At 38.6% G+C, this 12422-nt stretch overlaps 1 protein-coding gene across 1 annotated transcript in view; it reads right to left on the bottom strand.

Annotated features, from left to right (window-relative positions):
* The window catches only part of UBE3C (ubiquitin protein ligase E3C), an 84265-nt gene that overhangs the window by 65418 nt on the left and 6425 nt on the right, over positions 1-12422 (bottom strand). The window contains exons 2-5 of the mRNA XM_082014791.1: positions 4642-4695; positions 1798-1872; positions 962-1108; positions 66-181 (exon numbers count right to left, since the gene is read on the bottom strand). Coding sequence (XP_081870917.1) covers positions 66-181; positions 962-1108; positions 1798-1872; positions 4642-4695 — 392 coding nt within the window. The remainder of the gene's footprint in view (positions 1-65; positions 182-961; positions 1109-1797; positions 1873-4641; positions 4696-12422) is intronic.

The following is a 12422-nucleotide window of genomic DNA, read 5'->3' on the forward strand; positions in this document are numbered from 1 at the left end:
AAACAAGTGCACAACATAATTTCTGACCACTTTTTAGATGGCAGCATATAGAAAAAGTAATTTACCTGCAACACAGCCCCAACAGTCGTTTTATTTGGAATAAGCAAGTAAGTCTGTCTGGACCATCCAATTGCTTAACAAACTGAGAACTCTGTTTAATTAAGTTTTGACACATCCATACCTAGGAAAAGATATGCACAAGTTTTATGTTTATAACAACAAGTTGTATCATTTATTGCAACACAGACAGTAATATTACAATCCTGGTGTGGATACCTTTGGACAACAAATGTTTGGACAAAACATAATGACAATCCTGTCCAGCTGAGAAAAAAAAAATTGCTATACAATAAACTACACGACTGTTAGTACTAAACTTTCAAGTTAAGACGGAATTACACTTACAAATAACTTTATTCTTGCAAAAAATTTATATGTTAATTTTTTGTTTTTCAATAGCCATACTTCTTTAATGTCCATTACTAATACCCATTATGAATCATGCTTACTTGTACATTTGGGAGGTTTGCAGTGACTTTGCAATTGATATGCCAGTGCCATTGACCCCGGGGGGGGGCGGGGACACACACACACCAAACACCTTAGGAATGACCAGAAAACTAAGTGGAAAATATTGTTTAGAAATTCAATTCTAATAGTAAGCGTATTATTTTTAATAAATTACTGTGAATAATACACACAGGATTTTCCAAGGCTTCACTTCACAGATTTGTCTGTGTGTGCGTGCACATATAAAATCTAATTTTAAGTTATTCTGCCTAAACAAAAACACAGTGGAGTACAGGAGAGTGCAGGCCAGCAATTGCCAGAATTCTGAAATGAATTTACTAAAGCGGTCAAAGCCTTTTCTGTGTCCCTTCAAAATCTTCCAAGTGAAAGAGTACTTTAAAATTGCGTGAAATGTTAAGTACTACAGATCAAAGTATGTAACAGTACTCACCAAACGCTTAGAATCCTCATTCTGTCTATAGAAAAAGAGTAACTGACGAACTAAAAGGGTTAAATTAGCTCCATTAGCAGTGGAAAAGGTTCCTCCAGACTGGGCCAAATTAGCACAGCGATCAAATTCACTTCTTTGGAGAGAGTACTTAAAAATAAAAAATAAGACAGGCATCAATACATCAATAATGGTTACAAGTTAAAACAGAGATGCAAAATTTTAGAAACCTAATTTCAGTTTCCCATCTAAAGTGGTAGCAAAGTAGTAAAATGAATACAACATATTTGTTAAAGGATCAAATCATACATATAATATCATAGTTAAAGCCATAATCGCATTCTGTAATTCAAAGAGTACACACTGCAACAAATTTTTTGCTTTTCAAATAAAGAATATCAAACATTTTCATCTAGTTTACTCAATAAAAATTAGCGAATTTAAACAGATACAACTCTCTCCTAGAATACTCTAGTCAACAGCAGCTTAGAAAGAATATCTTTTTGACTCAAACTACTACCTGAGTGATACTGCAAAAAAAAGCTCCGCTGGTGTGTGAAAGCTGCTGATACCTAACTGTTCTCATATGCTTTGTCAGCTCAAAAAAACATTGTGTAATCCCACTGAAGTCCACTGTCACATACATGCTTTGCAGAATAAATGTCCATCTAGTAAAATACTGAGGTCCAAACGAAAATGTCAAGAGGGAAAAAGAACTTGCACTTTGTGGGCACACACGATACTCAAAGAGGTGAATGTTTTTCGGTGGAATTATTTATTACTAGGAAGTATCATTTTCAGCAAAACTTTTACATCTTTCTAAATAAATGAGTATTTACTTGATGTTTTCTGTCTCTGTAGCCTCTTACAAATGACTGGATTATTATTGCATTTTTCAGCCTCCGCCTTTCTTCCTGTAAAACAAACAAGAAAATCTATATCAACATTGTGGAACTGACTCTAATTTCTACAATTTTATCAAATATATTTGCATTCAGAAGCAATTTTTAAATTAAATTTAGGCAGTAATCATCAGTAAAATAAAGTGTTTGAAGGTTTGCATGCAATACAGATAAATCAGGGAGAAAGCTTTTTATGTTTTTAAGTGTAAATGTAACATTAAGATATTGCAAAAGAATTTTTAATACTCAGTATGTAATACTACAGAAATCAAAATAAACATATTTGCATTTTATCAGACAAATAATATGAATTTGAAAAATATGAAAAAATACGAACTGTTGAAGAATTAGTCAAATTTAATGACACCATTTCTCTTTCTGATCAGCTAACACGGAAGACCAGCTTATTTGTTTCCACTCAAATAATATATCAGTATTATGAGGCTGGTAGAGTTTAGATGTGGGGAAAACAAACAAACAAACAAAAAAATCAGTTATTTGGAGACAATACTGCTGTCAAAAGAAAAAATTAAGCTTAATGCTTTAAGTCCAGGAGAACAATACAGAAATTAACAAAAATTCTTGCTCCCTCCTTCAAACCAGACATATAAAGTGAGTCATTTGACGATGTCTTCCTCAGTAGCTAGAAAGAGTAGTTAAAATCATCCCCTTAAATGGCTTCCTTCCTGGGGAACTGAAAGCCAGCTTGCTTCAGGTACTATGGAAAAAGCACTCAGCGAGTCCCCTGACAACACCCCCAGCATACCCCATCGCAGTAAGTATCTAAGGGAAGTGGCTACTCTAATGAGGTTTCTAATAACGCCCTTATAGTTTCTTAGGGGATGAAAGAGGTAAGTAAATAAAATAGTTGCTCATGAACCTGGAGCTACAAAGCAGTGGTTGAGGAAGGGCAAGTAGGAATATCGAGAGAAAGTCGGGGAAGCTTGCTTTGAGAAGAGAAATTTTAACCTAATCAATCCTTGAACTATGTTGAGTCTAGAATTCTGAGGGCCACTGAGCAAAACAAAACACAACACCAAAATGTTTTGAAAGTTTATGTGAACTTTCCCAAATGTATTTTAATGAAATTTTTAAACTTGCAAAAACTTGATTTCTTATATATTGTGCCATAAAGACACATCCAACTTAAGAACTTAACCTGAACTGACCAAAGAAACTCTAGATGAATTTGCTACCCAATGCCTAATTTTTATTAGAAACCCCAGTTCCGAAAGCAATTTCTCTGAATAAGTATGTACTTGAAAGACTCTGATTACCTCTACAGCATGGACCAGAATCAAAATTTTGACAGGCCAATGGATATTTTTCTCTCCAAAGTATCTAACAGTAAAAGTGCAAAGCATGGGGGCAAGCAGGAAAGAATTTCAATTATAGCAAGGCACTGTCTCTTCATAATCATAATGTAATGCTCAACTGAGAAGTAGATATGTTCTCCTTTTCTCTAGATACAGGTTTTATCCTAGAATATGTAGTTGTCAGTTAGTAACCCGTAACTGCAAAAGTTTTAAGTCTGAGGTCACTGCTAAGATTCTGCTACAAGCATTTTTTTTTAAGAGCCAGAACTGATTTTATTCTCAGAGGAGTCATTCATTTTGTGAGAATCACACAAAATCGTTGTGTGTATCTGTGTACATATACAGATATGAGTATATGACTGCATCAGCTTTGCAGCAGACAGAATTAAGCAACTGAATGGGTTATTTCGATACATAGCAAAAAGTTTACGAAGCACAAAAAAAGTCTTTTGCATATGTTGGTAAGGACTCACTGATCATACATTTGACTCATAACACAACATTTTGAACTAACTGGTGAAATCCGAGTAATTTCACACTTAAACTTGGTCCATAATTATACATTCAGGTTGGAAAGAAAAAAAGCACCTACTGTTCTCAGAAGCGGAGGAGCCACTGCAGAACCTGTATTTAATCTAGCAAGGGTGAAACCCATTTTTAAGAAACAAACAGCTCTGTTTTCTTGATTTAGCATTAAAACTAGAAGAGTTACCCTTTTTTAATTATTTTTAAGACCAAAATTGTTCCAGCTCATATCAGAGGGGGAAAAAAAATGACAAAATGAACATACTCGCTTTAATTCCTTATTACTAAATTTTGTTTTCATATTGCCACATACATTAATGTTTTAAAGCTGGTATTTTTTCTTTCAATGCCTATTCTTCCTTTGCGTTACTGCAGACTGAATTATCCATGGCAGTAAACTTCCACCACAAACCAGGGTTAAGATTTCCTAAAGCCTCACAAATCAGCCTCACAACTACTTCTCATTGCTCCTCAATTATCAGGTGATTTGAAAGCACTCTAGGATGCATTCAAATATCATTGTTCTGATTCTACCTCCGAGGCACACATTGGGGAAGTGAACTGCAGAAGACAATTTGCCGAGACCCAACCCATAGTAACAGATTTACTGACAAGACAAAAAAATGCAACTTACTGTCCAAATACCTGTATTTTTTCAAAGAAGACTAGATCCAATGAACACCAAAATAAAAGGAAAAATTCCCTTTGCACCCAGTTCATGCTTAACTACCTTCTTCTAAAAAGCAAATCATTTCTGGGAAGCATCTTAAAAGCAGTCAGTGTGTCAATTCTAGTATACTGGAATGCTATGTAGAACTTGCAAACTGAAAACATTCCTGAACTATGTACGACAGCAGCAGAAAAAAGTACTTTGGACTGTAAATGTTACTACATCAAAGAAAAATCCCGTGTGCATGCAAATGCTTACAGTCTACTTTACCTCTCGTTTTCTCCTTTCTTCCTGAGTACGATGCAGGAGAGAAGCCTTTTCTTCCTGTAAAGGTAAGATTGCATTTTCATTCAAACACATGATTCCAACCTGTTCATGATATTTAATCTAGACCTCATTTTGGGGGACTGTTCATAACATGTAATATGTAAAACACTGGGAAAAAAGTGTTAATCATTTTTCGTCCTTACAAATACATGCAATGTTGCCCTCTCAAAAGCAGGGATGGAGGGAAGCTACGTAAAAAGAAAGGGACAGGCAAACAGCAGCCAACTATACTGATCCCCATCCAGGTTTGTGTTCTCAGCATCCAAATAATCTAGGCAAACGTCATCCATTTACATAGGGAGGAGCTGAAACATAATAGGGTCCCAATCCTATCAGGTAGTATCAAATGTTTATGGAGCGTTTTCCTTGCTTGGAGTGTACGCAAGCCACTGGCCCAGGTGCGTACAGCAAGCTGTGGCACGTTCAAAGTAGTCGCATACTGTTCCAAAGCCTCCTGCTTTTGTCTAACTTGCAAAAAGCGTCAAGTTCTTTAATTTACTTATCTGTCTCATCAAAACTTGTCTGGAAAAGATGTCAAAACAGACTTCTATACATGAATGATAGGAATTTTTTCTTTTAAAATTTTGAACTCTTCAACCGAAATTAAGGCTAGTAACTGAAACTTTCAGGACAGTGATCTCTCCAATAGAGAAAAAGAAAAGAATATGAAGTATTCATGCGGCCTCTGAAGGACAATATCATTACAACAGAAAACCTATGCATTAGCTTTCAAACCACATATCAATACATGTAGATTACAAAACAGAAACAAAGCTTGATTTGCAAGAATCTTACTGGATGGTTCTGTGCCATTTCCAAGGAAATATACAAAATAATTCCTTTTTGATGCAGAGCATTCAGCTCCCACTGCAGACAATGAGAGTTGGAAGTACCCTGGAATCATTCCGAATCCAGTCTGAAACTACGTTTAATAAATTTACGGAAATGATTATCTTTTTTTGCTTCTAGTACACATATAGTAACTTCCTTTTTCTCCCTATGCCTGTATTAGTCTACAGAAGTTAAGAAATAAAACACACTCAAGCTGAAAATATATCTAAATACATGAAAATAAATTTGAAGTTGGCAAACAAATGTTTATAAAATATTTAACCACATCTAAACAACTGCAACTGAATATTTCCAGTGTCTATATGCAGATACAAAAACTGAGGGCAAAACTCCTGCATTTCTTTTTTGACAGTACAGGGGAAGCAAGGTCATGATTCTCTTTGTTTCATTAGGGTAGAAAATACTTTAACACAGACCACCAAGAGAGAATGAAAAGCAAAAAAACACAGATGCAAAAAAGGAGTTTAAAATTGGGTTTGTATTTCAGATCATTTACTGGAGCAAGCATAAAGAAAAAAATCCCACAAGAAGGTTAACCATCTTTTCCTCTAAAGACAGGATTTATGGCCAAAGACACCACTAACTACAGCTATTGCCCTCTAAAGACAGGTTTTTTCACATGTGTTAAACACAGTATAAACAAATCATAACAAAATCTATACATAAGACAATGTATCTCCACTCAAGCAATAGGAAAGGCTCCAGGTCTGCTTGGTAACATGAGGCAAGAGATTCTGACCTTACACATACAAAAAAGCCAAAATAATGTACTAAATTAAGAAATAACTGACAGATGGCTTAAAGTTTCAGGACTTTTTTAATAGATTACTTCTTTTTAACAGCTGATATCCAATTCAGTAGAGAAGTTAGTAAAATGTTCCTATTCAGAAGTGATCAGAGTGGTATCTCTTCAATGTGCTTGGAGAGTTTCATTCTGCAGGCAGCACCATGTAGACAGCATTTCTGATTAGAACCAATGTGGCTAAGTTTGTCCTTACACTTCACAGCCGATTGAAAGAAAAAGCAAAAGAACATACAGAAAAGGGAAGACAAATTGAACATGTGAGTGGAGAAGAGAATGGTACAAAAAAAAAAAAAAACCAAACATAGTAACTGCATGGGATTAGTACATAAAGGAAAATAAGTGGCCAGAAGGTTTATCAGAAACAAATAATTTTAAGTATTTGGAGAGGGGGAAAATATAAAAGGGCAGTGTATCCTCACTTAGTGTATCACCAGCTTTGCCTTGATCAGGAATCAGGTCTCTCTGAAGTGAGCACTTTTTGAAAAATAACAAAATTTCATGGTTTTAGTCAATGTCAAATACTTGCTTTCAGTATTTGTAAATAAAAAACACCAACTTGTTAAAGTATAAATTACATACAGTAGAGGAGCTGTCTCAAGGCAAAGAATAAAATATTCAGGTAAGTACATCCCACCTTTAAAAATTATTACAGGTCAAATAATACCGTTGTTCTTGTTCACAAGACACACATAGATCAGAAGCTTAAAGGAATGGAATCATAGCTATGAGTAAAGAATATTTTTAAGTTAAATGGAAGAAAAATGTTTCTCCTTCAGAGTTATTCAACCCAACTGGAATGCACTGTCTCTCCATAAATTAAAAAGTAACAGTAAAAATGCAATAGAAAATAAACCTGCTGTGGGAAAGACATGAAAATACCTGTGAAATAATCTTCACCTACAAAGGTCATTCTAACAGAATTATTTCTTAAAGACAGATAACTGCACAGTCATCTCTGAAATCCTCCCTGCTTTGCCTCTTAATAAAGAGAACAGTGAAAAAGAGCTTGCTGTGTGGCTGTGGCAATGACAATGGCATTACGGTAAGTGATGTACATTTGACGACTCCCATCCATATGGTCACGTGACTGCTGACAGCAGCAGCCGCTGTTCCACCACCCCTTCCTGCCTACCTACAGCCAGAGCTACTCACAGTCCGAGGTCATCTGACAGTAACTTCCAAAGGCCACACCTAGCCCGTTCCTACTCCCCATCTTCCTCGCCTCGCTTCTGTGAGGGTCACGCTATCTTCCTCCCTCACCTGCCAGACAGGCAGACATCAGGTGTCAAGTCTACCTATCAAGGCAGGCAGACATTTTAGGGAGAATGAAGCATTAGCTTGTCTTGATTCCTTCAACCCTAACTCAAAAAGAGCAAAAAGCCATTTCCCGAATCAAACTCCCAACACTTTCTATGATGTACTCTTCTTTCTTCAGGAGCTTGACCTCCCACGCAGCACAGGGAATACACAATTTCACGCAACGTTTAGTGCATTACTGGCGGTGCCCTTCCCGTCCGCTCCTTCCTCCAACAGAAGATATTGGTAAAGACAACCAGCCTCATGCTCTAGCACGCAAGCTGCAGAACCACCAAAAGTCCAGTTTGAGAAGTTTTCTTTGCCAAATACGTGGGGCATGACACAAAGAAACAAGAAAGCAAAGAAACAGTATGTGACGGCAAAATGCAATGTGACACAGATGATGACTCAAAAGAGTAAGACAGAAGGGGGAAGAGGTGAAAACAAGGAAGCAGATGGAGGACAGTATACAGAAAGGAAAGCTTGTGACTATCATCAAAGAAACGTTAAGTAATATTTGAAATGTTAATTTATGCATCAGGATAAAACTGGTATGTACTGTGTTATTCATCACAGCAAAGTTCAAAGTCGCAAAACGGCTGTAACAGACAATTGATGAGAACAGCCGCATCCAAGTGTATCAATGCCAGTCAGTGCACCAAAATCTCCAGTTAAATACATAAATACATGGAAAAAAGAAGTGAATTAAAACTGCTTTCTCCTTCTCATTTTGCTGTAATACACTATTTTCTTGCAAAACTATGTTTACACAACTCCTAGCCATTACATGTCCTAGACAAAGACCGAATAACATAAACACACACATTGTTTCTTTTTGTCCTGCATTTTAACACTTTGCATTGAGTGATAATAAACTTTCAGCCCTCTTGGCTCAAAATTCAGGTTCAGAAAAAAAAGTATACATAATTAATTCCTGCCAAATACTTCTAGTATTCGTTGACTCTTAAAATGTGAAATTGAACACTCCTGGACAGTCATGTTAATCAAGCTATCAAAGCTCCACACAAGTAAACTTAAAACCTAAATATGCCAGATGCAAAGGTGAAACCAAGTAATTATTTTCAGGTACTGTCTAAATAGAGAGTATATTGAAAAAATACACTGATGCAAAAAATTAAATATTATTAATAAATGTTCAAGATTTATTTGTAAACAGGGATTTATTTTCTTTCTTCAGTTGAGAATGCTATTCTATATAACATTACAATAGATCATGCAAAGTACAGGGCATGACTTTTAGGATATTTTCATGGAAAAACAAATAAGCACTTGATCTTTTAACTTTTGGGGACAATTATAAAACCTTATATGGTTTTCATCTACAAAAGCCAGGAATTTGCATCTTTTTTCGTTCCTTAAAATGAGGAACATGACTTTTCAGCTGAATTCAGCTTGAGCCACATAAAAATCAATAACAACTCCCAAAGCAAATGAAGTGACCTAAGCAATTTATAGAATAAAATTCCTCTCAACACCACTACTTAGTAAGTCCAACAAATAAAAGGAAGATTTTGTAGCACTTATTTGTAGAGAACACAGGTGGACACTGGGAGATGTCCCCCTCCAATGTGGTTCTCAATGATGTTTCTAGTTCCTAACATTTATTTTAGACAAGGTAAACACCACTTCAAATGGGGGGGGGGGGGGAGGAGGGAAGAAAAAGATCTCTATTAAAAGAAATTAGCACTTTCGAAGACTTCACAATGTCTTGAACTAAACCTCAATAATTTAAATTCCATTGGACATGCAGCCTGAGTAAACCATGTTCAGCAGCTTGAAAAATTCTGCTTTAAAACAGTTTGTGACTCTTCATATCTCTGATTATTCATACCACGATTAAGTTTATATGTAGAGAAGACCATCTTCTAGAAGAAGGTATTTTAAAGCATTTGGCCAGCAAAAGCCTGGCCTCACTGAAATCAATGTCACGGTGCTTGCTAGAAAACATCTCAGCTTTTTAGTTCAAATTTTACTGTAAGATGTAGGGAGTACCTGGAACCACTTTTATCACAGTGCTAAAAAGCCACACACTGTAGAACCAGGACTTGACTGGAGGCTCTAGAGGCCAAATGAAATGCAAACAAGTTGCTTTTAAATTCACTCTCAGTTTGTCTCTATTATGACTTTTAGGATGTATATTGTACACATCACTGTAGTTCACTGGCTTTTCATTGTCTCAGAAACAAGCAGGAGAAAAATATAAAAGCAGAAATTTTTGTTTTGAATTTGAGAAAACAGAACATAACTCAAAATAACAGTATAATCACTGCTGTCAGCTAACTACAACTCCACCCTCTGCAGCTTCATTTCAAACGAGGAGAATTTTAAGTGTCACTGAGAGGGGAAAAATCCACAAGAATCTAGTATGCACCAATTATATAGTTTCCTACTGACAGTCATTATTTTACAACATGATGGTCTCATCGTATTTCCACACCAGAGATCTGAAATTCAGAGTATTTCAAGACTTAGACTTTGACATTCCAATGTTTTGGACAAAACACAGTTCTGATTCAGAATGAGGTATGTATAGAATCATAGAACAGTTTGGGTTGGAAGGGACCTTTTAAGGCCATCTAGTCCAACCACCCTGCAATCAGCAGGGACATCTCCAACTAGATCAGGTTGCTCAGAGCCCCATCCAAGCTGACCTGGAATGTTTCCAGGGATGGGGCATCTACCACCTCTCCGGGCAATCTGTGCCAGGGTTTCACCAGCATCATTGTCAAAAATTTCTTCCGTAGATCTAGTCTGAATCTACCCTCTTTTAGTGCAAAACCATTACCCCTTGTCCTGTTGCAACAGGCCCTGATAAAAAGTCTGTCCACACCTTTCTTAGAAGCCCTCTAAGTACTGGAAGGCTGGAGCCTTCTCTTTTCCAGGCTGAACAACCCCAGCTCTCTCAGCCTGTCCTCACAGCAGAGCTGTTCCATCCCTCTGATCATTTTTGTGGCCTCCTCTGGACCCTTTCCAAGAGGTCCATGTCTTTCCTGTGCTGAGGGCTCCAGAGCTGGACGCAGGAGTCCAGGTGGGGTCTCACCAGAGCAGAGGCACAGAATCCCGTCCCTCAACCTGCTGGCCACGCTGCTTTGGTGCAGCCCAGGATACGGTTGGTCTTCTGGGCTGCGAGTGCACATTGCCGGCTCCTGTCCAGCTTTCCATCCACCAGTACCCCCAAGTCCTTCTCAGCAGGGCTGCTCTCCATCCTTTCAGCCCCCAGTGTACTTGCATAAGGATCTACACCATGTGTCTTATGGGACAAAGGTCTCATGGAGCAAAGCAGTGCAATTCCTTCCCACCATTTAAAAATAAACTGTAAGTTTGTAATTGTAATCTAGAAATCCTGTACTATAAATCCCTAGCATAATTTCACACCTAGCATAATTTGCACACCTGATCAACACGTGGCTTAGGGGCTGGTGCCGTCATCAGAATTTTGGGGTTTTTGACCACGGGCTGGTTTACACGGCACCGGGCCTCCTCACAGCTGATGGAGTGCAACTGACGCCAAGGGGCAAAAGGATTCTTGCTCATGAGCTCGCAGGCCGCATTGAGAGGGCTTTAAACTAGATTTGGAGGGGGGAGGGCATAAAACTGGGCTCACTAGAGTTGAACCTAGGGGTAGGTTCAACGTGCCAGAGTTGAAATCGATAGCCCAGCTCAGGTGCATCTACACCAATGCACGCAGCATGGGCACCAAACAGAAGGAGCTGGAAGCCATTGTGCAGCACGACAGCTATGACGTAGTTGCCATCACAGAAACATGGTGGGATGCTTCTCATGACTGGAGTGCTGCAACGGATGGCTATAAGCTCTTCTGAAGGGATAGGCAGGGAAGGAGAGGTGGTGGGGTGGCTCTGTATGTTAGGGAGTGTTTTGATTGCATAGAAATAAAAGATTGTGAAGACCAAGTAGAGTGCCTGTGGGTAAGGATGAGGGGGAAGGCCAATGAGGCAGATATCCTGCTGGGAGTCTGTTACAGACCACCCAACCAGGACGAAGAGACAGATGAGACATTCTATAAGCGGCTGCTAGAGGTCTTGCATTCGCTGGCCGTTGTTCTTGTGGGCGACTTCAACCTACCGGACATCTGCTGGAAGTATAACACAGCAGAGAGGAAACAGTCTAGGAGGTTCCTGGAGCGTGTGGAGGATAACTTCCTGACGCAGCTCTTGAGTGAGCCCACCAGGGGAGGTGCCTTACTGGACCTGCTGTTTACAAACAGAGAAGGACTGGTGAGAGATGTGGTGGTCGGAGGCCGTCTTGGGCTTAGCGACCACGACATGATAGAATTCTCAGTTGTGAGCAAAGTAAGGACAGGGGTCAGCAAAACTGCTATCATGGACTTCCGGAGGGCAGACTTTGGCCTGTTCAGGTCACTGGTTGAGAGAGTCCCTTGGGAGACAGTCCTGAAGGACAAAGGGGTCCAGGAAGGCTGGACAGCCTTCAAGAAGGAAATCTTAAAGGCGCAGGAGCAGGCGGTCCCCATGTGCCATAAGAAGAGCTGGCGGGGAAGGCGACCGGCCTGGCTGAACAGGGAGATTTTGCTGGGACTCGGGGAAAAGAGGAGAGTTTATCATCTCTGGAAGAAGGGGCAGGCAACTCACGAAGAGTACAAGGATCTCGTTAGGTCAAGCAGGGACAAAATTAGAAAGGCAAAAGCCCAGCTAGAGCTCAGTCTGGCTACAGTCGTAATGGATAATAAAAAATGTTTTTACAAATATATTAACAACAAAAAGAGAGGCAAGGA

The sequence above is a fragment of the Phaethon aethereus genome (assembly GCF_964289735.1).
Source record: "Phaethon aethereus genome assembly, chromosome: 2".
Classification (NCBI taxonomy): Eukaryota; Metazoa; Chordata; class Aves; order Phaethontiformes; family Phaethontidae; genus Phaethon; species Phaethon aethereus.